Here is a 20,892-nt window from a genome sequence, read left to right on the forward strand (position 1 = left end):
CCCCCCGCCCTCCCGGCGGCGGCGGCGGCGGCGGCGGCTGGATGCGGGCGCTGGGGGCGCTGGGGCTGGGGGCGCTGCTGGCGCTGCTGCCGCCCCCCGCCCCGGCCGAGACCTACACGGCCATGCTGAGCGTCCGGGGGGGCGCTGGGCTCCGAGGGCCGCCTGCTCCGCCGCCTCCGCGCCTACCTGCGCGACGAGAGCGCCCGCCTGCGCCGCCTCGCCAGGTACCCCACCCCCTCGTCCCGCCGCGGACACGCGTGGGGGCTCCCGGCAGGGCTGGCAGCATCCCCCTCCCCTCCAGGCACCCGCATCCCCCCCCTCGCAAGGGTGGGTGTTGCGCTGGCGGGGGTGGAGGGGTTACCCCCCCCACCACCCCCCCAACCACCCAATACGCGGGGGTGCCCCTAAATAGGGGCTTGCGTGGACGGGGAGCACAGCCCGGACACTGCCCACGGCCCCCACAGCCACGTCCCAGGAGGGGGACGTGTCCCCCCAGCCCTGGGCTGGGGACTGGGGATGTGCGTCACAGCATCCCCAAGGCACGGGCCGTCCCCACGTACCCACCAGGGATGGGCTCTGCCAACCTTCCCCCACCTCCGGCTGGGCCAAAAAGCAGACCCTGAGGCAAAGCCACCCAACTACGGGGGGGGGGGGCTCAGACCCCAGACCCCACCCCGGGGGTGTCACCACCCAGGAGCGTCACTCAAAGTGTCACCCGGTGGGTGCCTCGCAGGTTTTATGAGAAGGTCCAGGCGCTGCACCAGGACCCCGAGGCCTCGGTGGACAACCCCTTGCTGGCCTTCAGCCTCATCAAGCGTCTCCACTCCGACTGGCCCAACATCATCTACAGCGATGAGGCCACCGAGAACACCCAGGGTACGGGGGGGGATGCTCAGCCATGTGTCCTCTGTCACCTGGGGAGAGCCGGGAGGTGATGGGGACTGGGTGGAGGAGCAGGGGAACGGGTGGAGGAGCAGGAGAATAGTCCCCGGGGATGCAGAAGGGCTGATAAGGGCAGTCGCACCCCAAAAGCTTATTAATCCCCCTCCATGCACCCCATTACCTGCCCTCAGCACTCCATGCTGGCTTCAAGGAGGTGGAGCAGGAGCTGCCTGGAGCCGAGGACCTGGACGGGGCTGCCCAGGCACTGATGCGGCTGCAGGATGTCTACGCGCTCAGCGTCAAGGGCATGGCCAACGGCGTCTTCCAGCGAGCCGGCGCTGGCCGCCCACCCCTCTACAGCCCGGGCCGGCGCGTCTCCCTCTCTGCCGATGACTGCTTCCATGTGGGCAAGGTGAGGGCGAACCCCATCAGCCCCCCACAAAGCTTTTCCAGCCTGGGATGTTGCTTCCGTAGGGACAGACGGGTTTTCTTCCCACATGGATGCGGAGGGGCCCCTCTGACTCAGCCCACAGGCATCCCGCCCGCCTGCCATCGCCTCTCGGCTTTCGCCCAAATAATGGGGCTTCTTGCTATTTCGTGGCTTGGGGAAGGGAAGAGCCGAGGTGGTGGTCTGGGGTGGGCAATCTCCTGTCTCAGCATCCCTGTTGGGGACGGGGTCGGCCCCCACCTGGGGTAGAATTGGGTCTGGAAATCCCTGGGAGGGGATGTGGATGCTTTGATAGAGGTTTTTTTTCAGGGCAGAGCCCTCTGAGCATCACTGCAGAGCTGGGATGGAGCTGGGATGGGACAGGGTGGGTGAGAACGGATGGGATGGGATGGGATGGGACGGGATGGGATGGCATGGCATGGCATGGCATGAGGTGGAGGTGCAGCTGGAGATGGGGATGGAACACGATGGATGGAGATGGGACAGGAAAGGAAGGGATGGGACAGGATGGGTGGAGATTGCAATGGGATGGGATGACATGGCATGGGGATGGGATACAATGGGTTGGGACAGGACAGGATGAGACAGCGTAGGGACAGGATGAGAGACGATGGGGTAGGATTGGGATGAAGATGGTCATGGGGCCAGGATGGGGTGAGGACAGGCGTTGGGATGTGGTGGGATGGATGGTACAGGAGGGGACGGGATGGTACAGGAGGGGATGGGATGGTACAGGACAGGATGGGATGGCATGGGACAGGACAGGATGCAGGCCAGGCTGGTCCAGCCGGTGGGTCCGGGTTGTGCGCTGCCTTGCAGGTAGCCTACGACACGGGCGACTACTACCACTCCATCGCATGGCTGGAGGAGGCCGTCAGCCTCTTCCGCCTCTCCTACGGCAGCTGGAACCCCGAGGATCGGAGCAGCCTGGAGGATGCTCTGGACCATCTCGCCTTCTCCTACTTCATGGTATAGCCACAAGTCCCAACCCCATCACCCTGGGGCATGGTGGAACCGAACCGTGGGCAGGCGGATGCTCACGGGCTCTCTGCTCCCCTCACCCAGGCTGGAAACATCTCCCACGCCTTGAGCCTCTCCAGGGAGTTTCTCCACTATGGTACGTGGGGCAACCTCGGATGCAGCAGGAGGAAGGGAGAGGTTTTAGAGCGTCCCCATCGCCTCTGCATGGCACCAGCCTCCTTCACCCCATTTCTTGCCCCTACATGGGGTAATCCTCCAGGGACCGATGCCAGGGAAGGGGCGGGTGATGGGGACACAGTGTTTCGGGTGACACCACCTCTCCGGCAGACCCCAGTAACCGAAGGGTGGCAAGGAACGTGGCCAAGTACGAGAAGCTGCTGGAGACGGGGACGGTGGCGAGTGCCGGACCCCTGCGACGCCCCAACAGCACCCGCCTGCAGAGCCGCGATGCCTACGAGGAGCTGTGCCAGCGCCCAGGGGGGCAGGTGGGGCTGGCAGGGGGCGTGCCATGGTCCTCCACCCTACTGCTGTCCCCCCTCACACACCCTCCTTGGTCCTCTCTCTCTCCAGCTGGCCCCGGAGCATCTCCTGCACCTTGGCTGCTCCTACGAGACCAACGGCAGCCCCTACCTTCTTCTCCAGCCTGTCAAGAAGGAAATGGTCCGGATCCGACCCTACGTGGCTTTGTACCACGATTTCATCAGCGACGCCGAGGCCGAGACCATCAAGGGGTTGGCAGGGCCCTGGGTGAGCCACCCCTGTCCCCGGGGATGTCCTTCTTCTGGAGGAGGGTGCCCCAAGAGCTGGTGGTCCAGGGTGGACCACCCTGAGCATGCAGAGATAGGAGGGGTTTTAAGCTAGGGCTTAGCCAAAGCCTTCTTCAGTGAGACCCTTGGGGGAATAAGCCAAGCTTAGCTCCATCTGAGCCCCGCAAAAGATTCTGGGGAGAAACCGGGTCCATGCATGTACCTAAACCCCTTCCCAGCCAGGCTTGGCTTGGTGACACCCAACTTCATTGGCTCCAACCGCAATCACTGCTTCCATCACCCCGGGGGGACACCTTGGGGTGGGGGTTTGGCAACCAGCTGGTATAAACCCACCGATCTCAACCCCAGCAGGGGTCCCTACTTGGTGTGGGGGTCCCCATCTGCAGCAACATCCCCTCCTCCCCCCTCCATGTGTCCTCCAGCTGCAGAGGTCCGTGGTTGCCTCTGGGGAGAAGCAGCAGAAAGCCGAGTACCGGATAAGTAAGAGGTAGTAGCCACCTGCTCCCTTGTCCTCCAGCCAGTGGGACCCCCATGGCCCCATTGCCACCACCACGGTGGCAGTGACGCCATGCTGGGGAGGCCTGGGTCCTCCACACCCAGCAGGGCTGCGAGGGTTAAGCCCAGCCACCTATGAATCTGGGGGCCGGGGCTGAAGGTGGGGTGCTCCCGCAGCGCCTGGCTGAAGGACACCGCCGACCCGGCGGTGCAGGCGTTGGAGCAGCGCATCGCTGCCGTCACCGGCCTGGACCTGCGGCCACCCTACGCCGAGTACCTGCAGGTGGTCAACTATGGGTTGGGAGGCCACTACGAGCCACACTTCGACCATGCCACGGTCAGGGAGCTGCCTGGGTGCTCCGTGGGGTGGTCTGTGGGGTTGTGCCCAGAGTGGCTCCTCTGGTGCTCTTGGGATGGTCCTTGGGGTGCTCCTGGGGTGGTTCCTGGGGTGGTCTCTGGGACAGTCGCTGGGGTGGTCCCTTAGGTGTTCCTGGAGGTGGATCCTGGGGTGCTCCCCTGAGTGCTCCGCGGGTGCTGCCCAGGGGAGGTCCCTGGGGTTGGCTCTGTGATGATCCCTGGGATGGACCCTCAGATGTTACCGGAGGTGGACCCTGGGATGGTCCCTAGTGGGGGGGTGCGGTGATCCCGGGATGGTGATCCCTGGGTTGGTGCCTGGGATATTCCTGGGAAGGAAGGGAAGGAGGAAGGAGGGAGGGAATTCCTTGGGGGCTGCTCGGATCTGTTGGGGTGCGAGGTGCCTCCACGCCGAGCCATGTGAGCGCGGGACTGACCGTCCCCACGAGACTGACCATCCCCACCTCCTCGCCCTTGGGGCAGTCCAGGAAGAGCCCCCTTTACAGAATGAAGTCAGGCAACAGGATCGCCACAGTCATGATCTACGTGAGTCCTCCCTCATTTCCAGGCCGAGAGAGACTGTGTTTGCTTGGTAATCAGTAGGGTTCAGAGTGAACAGGGTTTGAGATGGCTGAGGGCAGCCCGAAATCAGACTGGTGGGGTGTTAAATGACAGTGTCTGCAGAGTATTTAAGAGCTTGTGCCATGCCGTAACGAGGGAAACGTGGTTGGGGAACAAGGGAGGTTTCGTGCCTCAGTTTCCCCATGCAAAGCAGCAGTATCACAGGGGGAGGGGGACGGCTCATATCTTTGTTCCTTTTCCAGCTGAGCGCGGTGGAGGCCGGCGGCTCCACTGCCTTCATCTATGCAAACTTCAGCGTGCCCGTTGTTAAGGTGAGGGGGACCCACATGAGCCCCCTGGGAACGGGGAAGGGGGGACGCTGCTCTCTTGTGTCTCTTGCAGCGAGTTGTGGCTGAGCCTGTCCCAATGCCAAACACCAACCCCGGGGCTCCATGATCTGTTTTGGGGTGCCAAACCCTAACCCTGGGGCTCCCATCTGTGTTTTGGGGTGTCAAAATCCAATCTTGGGGATCCCAGCTCTATTTTGGGGTGCCAAAACGCCAATCCCAGGACTCCCAGCTCTGTTTCAGGGCATCACACCCCAGCCTTTGTGCTCCTGGCTCTGTTTTGGGGTGCCAACCCCAATTCTGGGTGTCCTGGCTCTATTTTGGGGTTCCCAACCCCAGGGCTCTCAGCTCTCTTTTGGGGTTCCAAACCCTAATTCTAGGGCTGTTGGCTCAGCTTTAGGGGTGTAACACCCCAAGGCTCCCAGCTGTTTTAGGGGGGCCAAAGCCCCAACCCCAGGCTCTCAGCTTTGTTTTTGGGTTCCAAACCCCAATTCTGGGGTTCCCAGCTCTTGTTTTAGGGGTGCCCAACTCCGGGGCTCCCACCCCCCTCTCTGCTCCGCAGAACGCAGCTCTCTTCTGGTGGAACCTGCGGAGGAATGGGGACGGTGACGAGGACACCCTGCACGCCGGCTGTCCTGTCCTGGCGGGGGACAAGTGGGGTGAGAGACTGTGCCTGGTGTCACCTTGGGGTGACTCGGGGTTGCAGGGGCAGCCCTGCCAGCGGGGAGGCGAGAGGTGCTGGGAATCCAGAAAAAGTCCTGGATAATAGGGGAAAAACACGTCACTGATACCGGAGCGGGGTCAGACAGGGGTGCACGGGGACAGAGGCAGATGGGAGTCCTTGTCCTTGTCCTTTCCAGTGGCGAATAAGTGGATCCACGAGCACGGGCAGGAGTTTCGGCGGCCGTGCGGCGCCAACCCACATGACTGAGCCGCCGTGGGCTCGAGGACGTGAAACCCACGGGTGGCAAAGCCACCCCGGCGCAGCGTGTCCCCAAGGCTGCAGCAAGAGGAGGGAGCGAAGGGGGCGGCAGCGGTGCAGGGTGCTAGCGGGGGCAGTGGCACTTGCTCAGCCACGGCTGAATCCGGTGAAAATAAAAGTCAAAAGACCCTAAACTGGAGTATGGGAGAAATACCTTGGTGTGGTACCTGAGGGGATGATGTCGAGGGGTGTATGTGTCTGTGTCCCCCCACGTCCCCCACCTGATTCCAGCCTGGACCCTAAACACACCCTCAGGCCCCCTCCTCCAGCCCCAGATGAAAAGTCCCTCTGCTAAAAGGACTAGTAGTTAGTGACATGGCATTTCTATGGTAATCAGTAGGCTTCAGAGTGAACAGAAGGACCACAGAGGACCAGAGCAAAGACAGCGCACGACCCTACCTCAAATAAACCTACTGCAGTGCCTGGATGCGTCTTGGGCCTGATTGTGCAGCCCCACACTCTGCTCTTGGCCCGACGACAGCACAGGGCCCCCCTTCCTCTGCACCCCAAAAAGGGTTTTTAGTTTGTAGGGCAGTCGCTGTAAGAGCGGCCCTGAGGAGGGAGAAGGCAGCCGCTGCCTTCCAGCCACCCTGGCCCCGCTTGCGCGAGCGCCGCTCCCCCGGGGCCCCCGCAGACAAGCTCCCTTTCTCCAGCCCGACCGCAGCACCTGCGTGACTGGAAGGCAAAGAAGCGGCGAGGCTCTCCGGCAGCGCCCGGAGGTCGGGCAGGGAGCCCGCGCTGCTCTCGCCGGGCGCTTCCGATGGGGCACAGCCCGGATGAAGCACAGGGACACCGCAGAAGCTCCCAGCCATCCAGCCAGCCTCCTCTATGCAACATTTGGATGAGGTTGAAGAGCTCCTGGATGGAGAGGCTGGGGGTACCGCAGCGTGGGGAGACCCGGCTCCCCAGGGGGGTCAAGGCCACCCTGTCACCCCCAGCCTCTTTGCTAGCCACAAGGAAAAAGGACAAAAATTGGGGAGGGGGGATAGAAACATAAGGCAGACCTCTCACAGGGCTCTCCCGCTCATTTTGGGTTCAAAAATATGCATTTCTCACTCCATGGCTGTTTATCCAGCCCTGGATTAACCCTTGTGGGAGCAGCGCTTGGGCACAGGGGCCGGAGCATGGGGCTCCAGCCCCCCTGCTGTAGGAGGATGCTACAAGAAGCCCTTCTGGGCTCTGTTGAGCCTGCTCGAAGGTAAAACTGCCACATTTCAGAGCAAATTTCCCCAAATTCCTGCTTTTCAGCGAGGAACAAGCCCAGCATTCAGGGTGCTAGAAAAGAGACGGTCCAACACAGCACAGGTTACTGAACAGCCAGAGCGCCACGGTTTATTACTTTCAGATGTTTCTGTACACACGGGAGGCATCGGTCAGGGAGAGGAGGGGGAAAAAAGCATAAGCTGTGGCTAAAGCGTCTCCCCTCCTCGCCACACTGGAGCACAGAGAAGGGATGGGGGGAATATTTCGGATGACAAAAGGCTTCCGTGAGTCACCAGAAAAAGCCTAAGGCTTGGGTCTGGGCCTGGGGAGGGCCCAGGAACAGGGGGAACGACGCCCTTCCTCCACAGGCTGCTCCGAGGAGCCCAAGTAGCGCAGCTGAAGGGAAAGAAGGAGTTCCTACCCCAAGCTTTTCACAAATGCTTTATTGGTAGGCGAGAGAAACGGGACACCGAACAAGACACGAACAGGATGAGGCTGACACGGGACACAGAGCGCGGTCTCCGGCGAACTGACACACACACACACACACACGCATTTTCCTTTTGGAAACAGCGGCACATGGTAAGACATCACCCTGCCAGACGGGTAAAGCTTGGCCTAAACCAGCCAAGCATCCACCAGCACAGCTCGGAGCAAACGCCCAGGCGCCAGACTGCAGGATTTGGATCCCTTACGGCCAAGGTGCCGAGGGTGCAGCGTTACCAGCCGGCTCAGGGCAGACGATACAGCCAAGGGAGGTGGGTTTGGGCAACACAAAGGGCAGTTTCAGGTTGTGAGCAGAGCACCAGGCTCAGAGGCGGGTGTTACAATGCACCAGGGCTAAGTTTTCTTGGAAATGGCAACCCATAAACTATTTCTGACTTTACCTGAAGATCTAAGGTGTAGATTTTCAGGAGGGTCAAGCACCGCACTTCAAACCAGTGGAAGTGCCGATTGCCAGACAGCTCTGAGGATCTCTCCTCCCAGGCCCTCCTGCACCCAAGATAAAAGGGCAACAGCGGGGGGGGAGGAGAAACACCAGTTCTAAAGTCGAGGTGGTGGAGAACATCAGCCCAAAGCTGTTTGCTCTCCCTCTTCCAACCTCTGCCAGGGGCTCCCCGGTTCACTGAAGACCCTGTTGAACGCAGCAGCTCACTGGTAAAGTTGTCAGAGTCCTGGGATGGTCTCACTGAAGGAGAAGCCAGCAAGTGACTTTGCCCTATTGCAATCGCTCAGCCCTGCCCTGCAAAGAGAGGGAAAGCAAGGAGGTTCGCCCCAAACTGCCCCAGCATGGTATTTACTGGGCTACTGGTGTTCGCAACGGGATCTACCCCACCACCACCACCTCTGAGAGCTCCCCGACCATGAGCTCAGTTTAGAACTCACTCCATGCTTTACTGTAGTCCTTATATTTTTTTTTCAGAGGGTGTCTCGGTTGCACAAAAAGCGACCTCCGGTCGCGATCAGCATCGGTATTTTTAAAATCAGCTTTGGTATCACCTCCCGCTCACTTCACATCTGGCCCAGGGCAGGCTGAAGACAAAAAAGACAAGGCTCCAAAAAAAAAAAAAAAAAAAAAAAGGCAAAAAAATAAAAAGCAAGCTCCTTAGAGCACTGCAATTTGGCAACCATTTCAACACCAAGCGTCTGTACGGATCGATCTCCCCAGTCACTAACCGCGTTTTAAAATAGCACAGAGGAACTGCGCTGGCTTGAGCACGTGCAAAGACACGCAGCCGAGCTCTGCGTTCGCAGGATCTGTATTCAAAGCAAAACGATACGCTTCAGCAACAGAGGAAGTAAGTTTTTCCAACAATCTCAATGCTCCTGGAATCTACAAGTCAGCGAGGGGTTTGTCCAGTGCACAGAAACCGGGAGCCGGCAAAACCCGTCCTGGGTCTGATTTGTAAAATTTAAGAAGTAAACCCTGCAACAAACCAGCCTCCCAAACTGCACCTTCTGCTCCTGCCAGGCCTTGGGGTTTTCCATTGTGAAAGTTTCCACTGATCTTCAATCCAACAACTGGAATAAAAGCAGAGATAGTTCTAAATAATAAAAAGCGCCAGCGTACAACCAGCATCCTTTTAATTCAGACAGCCTCCTCCCCCTTATCTGCTTTTACAGAGACAGTACGATGCTGCAGGCTGTGGAAAAATGCAGTGAAAAGCTGGTAGCAATGGGATTTTCTAGATCTCCTCATTTTTCATGAGTCAAAGAACATTTCTTCTCTCTGCACCTACTTTTACCACAGTCTGTGCTATCCTTCACCTAAATACCGTTTACCTCTGCCTGTAGCTCCCTGAAAAGGGAGAGGAAACTGCAACAGGAGCATTAATATTTTTCAAATGAAAGTACAGCCTCGAAAATGTACGTGGCTTGACACGGCCGAAAGGAGTTCCCCCTCCAGCTGCCGCCCCTGTAGTCACCTTTTTGTGAAGCCAGCACTACATGGGTCCCCGAGCGGCAGCCTATTCTGTGCGAGTCAGGACTGAGGGCTCAGCACGGAGCGACGCCACATTAAATAGGCTGTTGAAATAGTTTGGTGGTTTTTTTTTTCACTCACTTCTCAAATGTTCACAACAAAATATAATTCTGGGGAGCCCACGGGATTCAGAAACAGTCATTCATTTTCCAGCGGTGCTTCTAGAGAATACGAACCCCATTTTCTTTTGCTTTCCATGGAGGCTTTTTCTTTTTTTTTTTTTTTTAATATCTCGCAAACTGTAAAAGCAAATGAAAGGGATAACATGAGAGGCAAACGCGAGGAGTTACCGCAACAAATCACTCAAAGCCACATCCTCCGACTTACTTCAGCAAGGAGGAATGCGGCTTCACCGAGACCATGAAGGAGTATGTGAACAGGCACATGCTTAAACTATCCCGTGAAGTGAGACTCTGGACGCACACTAGTATTTTAGTCTCTAACGATCTGAACACAGGAGTCATCTGGAAAGGACCGAGAATTTTGCCAATCTTCAGGATACAGCTGGGGAAAGTGCTAGATTGCATCTCAGCTACTGAAGATCCATTTAATCCATCAGCAACTAAACCAGGGGTGGACGCTACGTCAAGGTCACAGTAAACTAACGCAATAATTAACACGGTGACTTACGGAGGGAAGTGCCACGAGCCAGCAATCGCTCTTTTAACACCTGAGTGCCGACGGGCGAAGCGCCAGGAGAGAGAAGAGCTCTCTGGAGCAAGGCTTTTTTGTCTCTAATTCAGGCGTTTCCCACCTGGGTGTGTCAGGGAAGGGACGCAGAGCAAGGCCACGACCGCTGTGTCCAGGGCTCACATGAGAATGAATCAGAGGAGATGAGTGGCTCTCCACCAGGGTAAACGCCAAAGTTAAACCGGGCTTTGCCAGCTCTTCACACCGTCTCCCTTTGCCCCACCTGCAACCTCTCAAAATGCCAAGAATTGACGACGGCTCTCATCACAGGGCGTATGCATAGATGTGCACATCACAGCTCCCAAATCAGGCCAACAAAATTCCGCCTCAGCAAAACAGCGTTAAAATACTGCTTTCATCATACAGCATCAAGGGGTTATGGAGACAAGGCAAAACCAAAGAAACGAAAAGATTTCAGACATCCACCAGCAAAATATCAAGGAAAACCGCTCCAGCGGGTTTCTGCTCTTACGCGCAAGAGTGATTCTTAGGTGAAAGCAATCTGATGAACTGTCTGTGGATAATGTAACCCTGAAGAAAAGCTCTCCGTGTAAGTACTGCATTTACATGGAAATATGGAAGGCAGGCAGCGAAACGATCTAGGAAGTGACAGTGAAAACGAGGTCTTTCCTCCAAAACTGGGGGGAGCATAACGCAGCAGCAGCTGCCTCTGCATCAACACCAGCAGGACTGACTCCAAGCTCTTCCAGGCTTTAACCTACCGCACTTTTTCATCCAAAAGGCGCCGATCTCTGCTCCGTTGTGTGTAACAGCTACGAGAAGGGAAGCGTAAACACATTCCAGGCACAGAGCATGGCCGAACAGGCCAACTGCCGGCAGATCACGTTGTTACTGCTGCTCTTGGGTCTTCCCCGTTAACGCAGGCCAAGAGTCCCCTGCCTGTTACGTGTCTGCGGTAGATGGCGTTATCCAGGCTATTTTTCTTAGTGAGAACTTGAAACAAGTATCGAGAAAGCTGCAAGACACTGAAATGGAGCTCACGGTCCCCCCTCGCCTTTTTGTTTTACAGTCCTGTCCAACTTCGCACAGGTAAGTAGCATCTAGGCTGTTCCCGCAGCTTAACTCATAAGGCTGGCATTGGTGAGACGAAACCTGAGCTCCCAGTGAAGCCAATTCCTCATCTGCTTTAGGGGAAAGGAACGTGTATATATAAAAAGAAAAACCAAGCCTAAGGGGCACTTTCAAGATGATTAGACGATTCCATAGAGAAATCCTGAAAGCCTTGGGCTATGCTGCAATGCCCTCAGTGGATCTGGACTGCCAACGGCCCCTTTGCCGCTGGGTCCAAGAAAGCCTGAGAACTGATGGAGATCGGTATGATCGACTACTTGGGATTTCAGGAGGTCTTCCCTTGCGGCAGCAGAGAGGAGCCCACTTCCAAGGGCCTGAAGAGCTTTTCATGGTCTTCAGTACAAGCTGCTTCCCAGCAAGGAAGTCCCTAAGCATTTACACATTCTGGAGAACTAGTTCTAGGGGATGAATCTCACACCAACTTCTCACTGCTGCTGAACTGGAGAGATGAAAGGATATGGATACATCACAGTGGCCTCTGGTGCAGTTTATTTACAACAGGACTCAGTGCTGGAGAACACCAGGGTATTAACAAGCAGGAAACACACTAGGAGGGAAAAACGAGAGTGGAAGAAAGGTCCCACGTTAAAATCAAGGTATTTTCCGCAGATATTTCACTCTGTGACACCCTATGTTTAGTTGATTACCCAAGATGAGACAAGGCCAAAAGGAGGCTATCATGCAGGTTAAAAATCAGCATTGATGCATTCAGCAATATCTTGTAAGCTACATAATCGTGAGAAGCACAAAAGAGTAATATGTTGCTGTCTATGGCTTAAGGACACAGTGGGACCAGCAAGCCACCTCCCTTTCTCCAAGCCTCTTGTTTTAAAGCTGCTTTTGCTACAACCCCAACAGCAGGAGCAACAGGCTAGCACCTTCAAAGTCTCACAGAGATAGCACAGGTTGCCAAATACCTGGTGGAGATTCAGCATTACAATGCAGTATGGTCCTTCTCCCTCTCTCGCCATTTACACATCAACCTACGCTATATCCTTTCATTGGATTTAAAATACGCAGTCGCAGTGCTACATTTATACTGTTCCATCCCCAGGGGACAGGATAAAGGGGTAAAAAAAGAAAGAGATCATCCAGCAATATCGCTTTAGCATTGCCAGTCCTACGGCATAACACATTTTGGGGCTTCTACCTTTTGTTAAAGAATTCTTAGCTAAAAGCAATCCTGAAAAGTCTTCCTGCTTAAGACACATGCTTATTTTAGGCTCACCTTTCAGGGGAATGGTAAAATAGATGAGCATCTTCTATGAGGTCTAAGCATTGGATTAGTTATTAGCTTTATGGCACTGTAACTAAGACTTAGTGAGTTGTTCCAACCATCCTTCTCAGTCACAACCCACTATCACGGCTGTGTGGCTGATTGCGGAGGCCTGGCTTCTCAGTTGTTACAATATGAAAACACATGAGATAAGCGTGGAAAGCTGACAAAGTGAAGGACTCAGCTTTACCTGTCTAATCTCCCCAGTATTTCTTGGCCAAAGAAGTGTGGTGCAAGTTGTTTCCAAAACACAGGGCTTTGATTACCCAAATAAAATGCTGTTTAAACTAAATACCGTAAGGCTTGTCACTCTGCCTTTTGGCAGGCTATAGAGAAAGGAATCAGCTAGGGAGGATCTGCCTTGCTCCTCCCCTCCAAGGAAGGAGGTTTCATTAACACAAATTAATATGTGAGAAGTTTAGAGAGAACAAATAAACACCAAATATATTACTGGATGTGATTCAAAGCTGTTTGTTTACATGTGGTTTTTTAGCATTATGTGAAAGCTCCAGCCCCCCACATTGAGAGCCAACACGCAGGCAGCACGAGCAAGAGCTCGGCTCGAGAATTGCCCAGGCCTAGCACCCGCAGAGTCTTACCACTGGAATCCACCGATGGGCTCTGTAAACCTGTGACGGATCAGGAACGTCGCAACAGCTTCAGCAACCTGAGGGAAGGGGAAAAAAAAAAAATTGGTCAGAATTTAAAGGGACACAAAGAGAAGAAAACCAGGAGTTTTCAAAGCCTGCAGCATTTCCAAAACAGTTCGCGTTCTCCTTTAAAACTAAGAGCTCTGTATAACAGGCTTTTATATATATAAAAAAGGAACTACATGCTTCCACCTTTACTCTGATAATGATCTCACAATCAAGAACTGACCAAACTTCTTCTCCAACTCTTTCAGTAATTCTTAAAACAATGCCTAAGTTTAGAAGGTAAAAAGTCTGGCGAAATCATGATGCAAATGATTCCTCTAAAGAATCAATCAAGACAGTAACCTGACAGTAATAATACTGCTTCGAATTTATATTAAGAAGAATAACAATGTAAGAACTCAGTATGTATAGACAAAAGTCCCTATTTCAGATTGGTAAAGCAAAGCACAAAAAGGCTGAGTTTTACACTCACAGCGGTCAGTGTAGAACATGCTTTAAAACCAGACGTGTTTCCAACCACAGGCTCCGCTGGCTGCACTGCATTCCTGCTTCTATCTGGACGCTAACTTCAGCAGCGCCCAGAAGCAGCACTGCTCTGTCAGTCTGCAAGCCGTTCCAGTAACGTTTGGTGTGTGTTTGGAAAATGGGAGCCAGCCAACTCAGCAAAACACAGACCAACCCCAAAAGCTGCAGCTTAGTACAAGGGAGAGCGGAGAACTGCATGAGGAAAGGCAGGGAGGATAAATCCACTCCGCATGGTAAGAGTTAGTTACACCACCACTAGCCTGAGTGTTAAATCTGTAACCTAGCCAAGCCCTGTGTCATGTAACATCTTAGTCCAGGCTTTCCAGCCAGCTTAAAAATCCAAGCTGTTTTGCAAACAGCCGGTTAAGATGTTGTGCCAAAACACACCCCTGAAGTATAACCTCTGCTTTATAGTAAGCAACGGACCCCTTTTGCATTTAAGCTGTGAAAACCGTGACTTATCTAGCTTCAGTCCCACAGTGGGGCTCACCTTGTCTGGAGCATCTTCATGGACTGCATGGCCACACTGCGGGAGGACCTGCATCTGAAACTTCCCTGCGGATCGAAAGAGTCATCACTTGAGCCGCTTTTTAAGCGGTCTTAATTTCTAACAGCAATGGTCTAGGCAAGCAGTTCTTGTGTACACAGGAAACTTTGGACACTACACCCTTAAAAGCACTGTGAATGTATGAACTCTTAAAAAGGATCTCACATTCTTTCAAAAAAAAAAAACCCAACAAAAAAAACCTCACTAAACCTCACTATATGCATCGGGCAAAGAGGGACCAGGGAAGGCACAAGAGTATAAAGCAAACTGTACCATACCCAGGCACTTTCAATAGAAAGCAAGAACTGGCTGCTTAATTCACCTTCCCCAGGTGTAACTAGAGGAGGTTGCCAGGAGTTAAAGCTAAACTCTTGACACAGGTGAGGCTACCTTTCAGAGCTGAAACTGTTATCAGATCTACCTTAATATAATGTTTAATCCGCTACCCAATACTATTTTCCAGTAGTTGTAGCTCTGGAAATCAATTAAGCTGGAGAAAAAAAAACAACCCAAACCAAAACATTAATGCAGATGCTGAGTCTTGGCCAGAAACACTGGGAGATCTGATGGTTTTGGATGGTCCCAAGTGTTCTAGCTAGGAACATTAGGAATGTAGTTAGAAAAAAAACAGATTAGAAAGCCACGCTCGCAGACAATCATTCTGATCCACGGGAGCGTGGCAGCCCTGTCGCTGGAAACACTGAACGCTAGGCTGAACAAAAACCGTGGCAACAGCCCGTCACAAGTTCTCATTCTGCCTTTCCCTTCTCAACTTCTCCGCCTTTCCTACAGCAACAGACAGTTCAGAGAATACTTTGGGATGGACTAATTCTTTCACGCATATTTGTTTCGATATAGACTGCACCTGGGAAGAGGCAATCCCAGCTATCTCCCATTCGGGTACCCATAGCAACAAGCCATCATCCAAAAAGAGCATTACAGTAAGGATAGAGTGACAGTATTAAATATTTACCTTGCATCTGTCCAATTGTTAGATCTTTATCCAGCCTGTCAACACCTACAATCAAATAAATAGATGTATTGGAGAAAAGCCAGAGAGAGCATGACTGTCTAATCAGGGCTTTACTTGACATTTTGAAAAAGATGTTTGGTGTGAAAAGCGCAAAAGAAACCTCTCTGACACCCACCATGAGGATGGTTCATTGCTGCACCTCAGAAGAGTAAAGCGATAGGGAAGAATCCCAGCCAAAACTGCAAGAACGCATCCTTCCCTACAACTTAAAAGGGTATTTATCTTGTTTATCTTGGTTACACACTTAATTTCCTATCAGGGCACAAAAAGGGCCTACAGCTGCCTCTAGAACATCAATAATTTGACTTTCAGTTGAAAAGTTCACATCATGCCCATATCTGTAGGAAAATATCGTAGTAGCAGAAACTGAATCATAGAATCATAGAATTAAGGTTGGAAAAGACCTCTCGGATCATCACGTCCAACCCCCAACCCAACACCCCCAGGCCTCCTAAACCATGGCCCCAAGTCCCACGGCTACACGGTGGTTGAACCCCCCCAGGGACGGTGACCCCCCCACCTCTCTGGGCAGCCTGTGCCAGGGCCTGACCGCTCTGGCAGGGAAGGCATTTTCCCTCACACCCAACCTAACCCTCCCGTGACGCAGCCTGAGGCCGTTCCCTCTCGCCCTGTCACTGGTGACTTGGGAGCAGAGACCAGCCCCCCCCTCACTCCAGCCCCTCTCAGGCAGCTGCAGAGAGCGAGAAGGGCTCCCCTCAGCCCCCTCTTCTCCAGGCTAAACCCCCCCAGCTCCCCCAGCCGCCCCCCAGCACACTTGTGCTCCAGACCCTGCCCCAGCCCCGCTGCCCTTCTCTGGACACGCTCCAGCCCCTCCAGGGCCTTCTTGTCCCGAGGGGCCCAAACCTGAGCCCAGCATTCGAGGTGGGGCCTCCCCAGGGCCGAGCACAGGGGCCCCATCCCTGCCCGGCTCCTGCTGGCCACACCAGGGCTGACACAAGCCCGGGGGCTGGTGGCCTCCTTGGCCACCTGGGCACTGCTGGCTCATGCCCAGCCGGCTGTCAGCCAGCACCCCCAGGGCCTTCTCCGCCGGGCACTTCCCAGCCCCTCTGCCCCAGGCCTGGGGCGATGCCTGGGGTTGGTGTGACCCAAGGGCAGGACCCGGCACTCGGCCTTGTTAAACCTCACACAATTGGCCTCGGCCCATGGATCCAGCCTGTCCAGGTCCCTCTGCAGAGCCTTCCTGCCCTCCAGCAGATCAACACTCCCACCCAACTTGGTGTCATCTGAACGGCAGCTTGGATCTGTCCTGTTTGCTCTTCTTCCATGTCATACTACAAAAACACCTCCAACAGCAGCCATACATGTGCTTTTTTGGTATTAGAGACTCCAAGCTAATTCCAGATCTGCATGGATCAAACAGTCTGGTTTATGATATTTCAAGATACACAGAGAAGTCCAGGTGGAAGAGACAGATCTGCTAGTCTCAGAAAAAGCCTTTAGCCAATTGCTGACCCTATTTGCTAAAATACAAGTGGGCTATCACTGAAGTGAACAGCCAGTGAACCTAAACAGGACTGGAGGAGACACGTACCAGCTAAAAGCAAGAGCTTTGGAGTTGGACAGCTTAGGAAGAGGTTAGATAAACCCCTGAACCAGCCATCCCAGTACTTTTCTGTTTTCGCCAGTTCAATTCGCCACGTGTATAAGTGCTCCTTCTTTGTCTGCAGGGAGGAGAGAGAGCTCTGCATTAGTGATCAGTAAAACAGCTGAAATAAAATGAACTCAGGAGTGCCACTTGGAAGTACATATAAAAAATTTTGGCTCCCTCTGGTGGATTACACACTTCCAGGGGATGAGCCTCCTTGCTCCTGAACTTGTCTCCTAATCCCAGCCAAAGTACACAAGTAGGGAACAAGGAAGGCAGCAGGAGCTACACCTATGGATGAAAAGATGGCTGCAGTTTTCAGGACACTCAATTTGCTATCCTTTACTGGCACAAATAGCTCACAAATTGTCTGAACGTCCAGACTTCGCTCTTACTTAGGTGACACAGAAATAAAAGGGGCTAAGCTGCCTACGATGATTTTCCTCGAGCTCCTGAATGCTACTGTGCCTTGGGAACAAGCAAAAATACCCCAACGACTCGGAAAAGAGCATTCCTCATTCAGGCCAGAAGCCCCATTTCAAGCCATATGCACTGTATCTCTGGGTATATGAGGAAAGAAAACCAAAACGCACGCTTTCAGGTGACAGTCCAAGATAGAATCAGTGGTGCGAGATGAAGAAGAAAAACAACAGCCACAATATGAAGTTTTCGGTCCCTGGAGTTGCTCCCTTTTATATTAGAATGACTTGGATAACTACCGGCTGCTTCTCTTGCAGGGGAGCATCGTGCAAACACAAGCTGAAAACACAAGAAGAAACTCCCTACCTCTGTGTCATCTTCTTTCTTCCTTTTGGTGACAGAGCCTCCCCCTTCCTCATCCTCTTCCTCCTCCTCCTCCTCTTCAATAATACCCTCCACTATGGCTTTAGGACATTCGGGACTGGCAGCCCCTTCGCACCTGTGAAAATAAAACCGTAAACTGATTCCCTGCCAAAACAAAAAAAAAACCTAACAGGTTTTAACCTAAAGTAGTCAGCAACTTCTCAGATACCGGCTCATAAAAATTCCAAGTTTAAAAGTAGCTGTGGATGAAAAATACAGCCATGACTAGTCACGGGAACGAGTGCCTGTGCAGCACATATATCTCAGTGCAAATGTAAATGCAAACAGCTACTTAAAAGAGGCAGAAGTGGTCAAACAATCAACAATAGTTTTTTTTTTTAACCAAGTACAAGACATTTGTAAAGGGTCCAGGTATGGTAAGGGTTAGAGTGGCACAGGCAGGTCACTTGGATCCCCCAAACCCACCTCAGGCCACTTCCAAAACACAACGGATAATTAAAGCATTTCCAAAAGGAAGTGAAAGATACCACAGTCAGACGGTCAACCTGGCTTAGGGCAACATTTCTGAAAAGGCATCAGACTAACGCTTATTTCTTAACATGTGCAGGAAGGCAGAAAACCCAAGGAATACACAACCAGCAGTAGTTAACTTCTAAAAACATGGTTCTTGGCAGATTTTGCCCCAGGGAAATTCTGACCAGGTTTTCTCCAAGTGCCATGATTATGATTCAGAGTGCTGCTGCTGGTATCAGCTGTGATCAAGTGACGACAGATTTGTATTTGCTAGAAGAAATATTCACTCCCAAGTGCATTGTAAAATAGACAAGATGATTTTCAGAGCTTTAAAAACACAAAAACAAAAAACAAACCACCTACTGTTTGACTTGACCGACCATAGAAACTCTGGCAGATTCAAGATTTCTTATTTGTCCGCTTTTTACACTAGAAAAAAAGATCAAAAGAAGGGCGGAAATGGTTACTAAACAGTATCAGTAACTAGCAGGCCCAGAAACAGGAGCAAAAGCCCTTTCCAGCTCACAATTCCCCCAAACTATTCCCAGACCTGCTCTCAGAAGGCGTTCAGAGTGGCTCACGCTACCTGCCAACTTACTTGAGCCCCCTCATTGTCACTGTAACTGTGAATTCAAAAGACACGTGGGAGAAGAGCTTATGGGGAAACAGTGAAATAGGGTTATACCCACCACGCTGCAGGGGACAGGGAGAGCTCAGAAACCACACGGGTATTTGGCAACAGAACTGGGCTTTCTGCAGTCCAGTCTATAAAGTTAACGACAGGGCCTCTCCCTTTCAAACCCAGCTGCCAAATGGGTACGTAATTCACACTGAATCGGAAAAAGTCGTTTCTTACACGTGGAATGGATGTCTCAAACTTCTTCTGTAACAGTTGGGGGGCTTAAAAGGAAGCTGCAATTAATACTATGATGCTTTCCATTAGTTAAAGCTCTTAGAGGATCCTTCTCCAACGCCCAGCCAAGTCTCCCAGGAAATTAATGACCTTTGAGACCTCTCTCCCTGTCAAATCAGCTGAGGAATTGGTGACAGTAATTGGGGAAATGAGCGTGAAAGGAGAAAATGGACAAATTATATAAACTTTGTTTCCTTCAGGAGCCAAGCTACAAAGACAAGTGATTTTGGAGACTACATGAGTGCATGCGTTACCTCCACTCAATGGCATTTTCAAGTGACTTGAATGTTTTGGGACGACTCCTTAAGAAGTTCTGCATGCTGTTCAACGCATCCATGGCTGTACCTAAAAACAAGTATTTAACTTTATGGCATCTGATGAAATAATTGCCACATCCCTCTGTACAGGGAACAGAGGGAACTCCCTCAGGGAGAGCTGGAGCTCACTGGGGGTTTAGTGCCATTAAGGAAAGCACAGCTTAGTCTCCTAAGCCCGCGGTCACGCCTGCTCGCGTATTAGAAAATTAATATTTGAACAGATAGGACATCCAGACAGTAGAGAAGGCAGTAACCACTCATCAGCACCATGCATTGTATAAAAAGCCACCCCTCTCCCTGCTAACAAGAAAGTATTGCAAAGAAATTATCAGGAAAATAGCAAACAGAGAGCCCGTCTGGGAAAAGCAAAAGGAGGAGTCACACTGGAAAGACTTTTGCGTGTGTAGTGTCTGTTAGGAGGATGGAATTGGCCTTGGTTTAAAAACCAGGCAAAACTTTCCGTCCTCAGGGATTTGGGGTTAAAAGAAAGATCAACGTGGAAGACAGAACCCCATCCAAGGGTCCAGAAACCTGTCCAAGGAAGGGTACACACGCTTACCTTCCACAACATCAATCATGCACAGACCCAGTAAACTTGGCACCAGATTGGCGACGGCCGTGTGCACTGCGATGGCACCCCCCATGCTGTGCCCAATCAGCATGATAGGGGGAGGAAGGTCCCCGTACAGAGCTTCAACCACGTTTCCAATGTCTCTGCCAAATCGAGATAAAAGCATGGTTGGCATCTCTACCTTGATACATTTCTGAAGCAGTTTTGTACAATGGGAGGAGAAAGAACAGATCCAAGATAGATGTCTGGCTCCAAATCCCCTCTATCTCATTTAACCCACAGGTAACTGAGACAAGTTTATTCTCTTATCGCTGTTTCATCTAGGCACCAATACACAAAATCATTCAAGCCAATATTTCCTCAATAAGCATGTCATTTCCCTTTTTATTAACAGAGAGCACGCATTTAAAAGTAATCCCTGAAGAGAACACCTTACACTGACATTAGCTGGTGGGAGTTTTAAATAAAAGGTGAGAAAGCCTCAGATCCTCTCACATGGAAGCAGAGACTAAGAAATCCACCGTTCTGAAAGGAGAAACCTTTCACAATTAGAGAAAAGAATTGAGCTCGGCTGACCAAGGCAAAAATAAACAACACTGTGCACAAGCAAAAAGATTCAGACTCTCTACGAGCACAAACACTACAAGGCAAGGGGCAATCTCCCTGTCCTTTCCATAAGGCACTTTACACCGAAGCTGTCGCTGCAGTATGTGAAAGCTGGCTGGCATGATTCACAAAAACCAGAACAGCAGCGGAGCGAATGATTGAGATCTCCTGAAGAGCACTGTAGTTTAAGACACCCAAACTGGCTTTCCTGACTAAAACCATTCAGAGGAACCAAAAACCT

The 20,892-nt window shown here is 52.4% G+C and overlaps 2 protein-coding genes across 3 annotated transcripts in view; one reads left to right on the top strand and one right to left on the bottom strand.

The window, feature by feature from the left end:
- On the top strand, nt 1-5,955 carry P4HA3 (prolyl 4-hydroxylase subunit alpha 3). The gene is given in 14 exon segments (XM_075107090.1): nt 1-137; nt 139-224; nt 734-876; nt 1,074-1,294; nt 2,150-2,299; nt 2,396-2,447; nt 2,639-2,796; nt 2,882-3,058; nt 3,501-3,565; nt 3,751-3,910; nt 4,411-4,473; nt 4,752-4,820; nt 5,398-5,494; nt 5,696-5,955. Coding segments are annotated over 14 exon segments (1,608 nt in total). The 5' UTR covers nt 1-41; the 3' UTR covers nt 5,767-5,955.
- A 1,493-nt stretch (nt 5,956-7,448) lies between these two features.
- The window catches only part of PPME1 (protein phosphatase methylesterase 1), a 35,308-nt gene continuing 21,864 nt past the window's right edge, over nt 7,449-20,892 (bottom strand). Inside the window, exons 6-15 of one of the 2 annotated variants that reach the window (XR_012662786.1) lie at nt 20,034-20,188; nt 19,412-19,502; nt 18,608-18,673; nt 17,714-17,846; nt 16,874-17,003; nt 15,262-15,306; nt 14,232-14,296; nt 13,160-13,227; nt 10,133-11,831; nt 7,449-9,042 (exon numbers count right to left, since the gene is read on the bottom strand). Coding sequence is in view for 1 of the 2 variants with exons in the window: in XM_075107222.1 (XP_074963323.1) it covers nt 11,813-11,831; nt 13,160-13,227; nt 14,232-14,296; nt 15,262-15,306; nt 16,874-17,003; nt 17,714-17,846; nt 18,608-18,673; nt 19,412-19,502; nt 20,034-20,188 (772 nt within the window). In the remaining variant the exon portion in view is untranslated. Of the gene's footprint in view, nt 9,043-9,728; nt 11,832-13,159; nt 13,228-14,231; nt 14,297-15,261; nt 15,307-16,873; nt 17,004-17,713; nt 17,847-18,607; nt 18,674-19,411; nt 19,503-20,033; nt 20,189-20,892 lie in introns of those variants that run through there. The other variant, XM_075107222.1, reaches the window with a different exon arrangement.

Source organism: Phalacrocorax aristotelis, chromosome 1, assembly GCF_949628215.1.
Source record: "Phalacrocorax aristotelis chromosome 1, bGulAri2.1, whole genome shotgun sequence".
In the NCBI taxonomy this organism is placed as follows: Eukaryota; Metazoa; Chordata; class Aves; order Suliformes; family Phalacrocoracidae; genus Phalacrocorax; species Phalacrocorax aristotelis.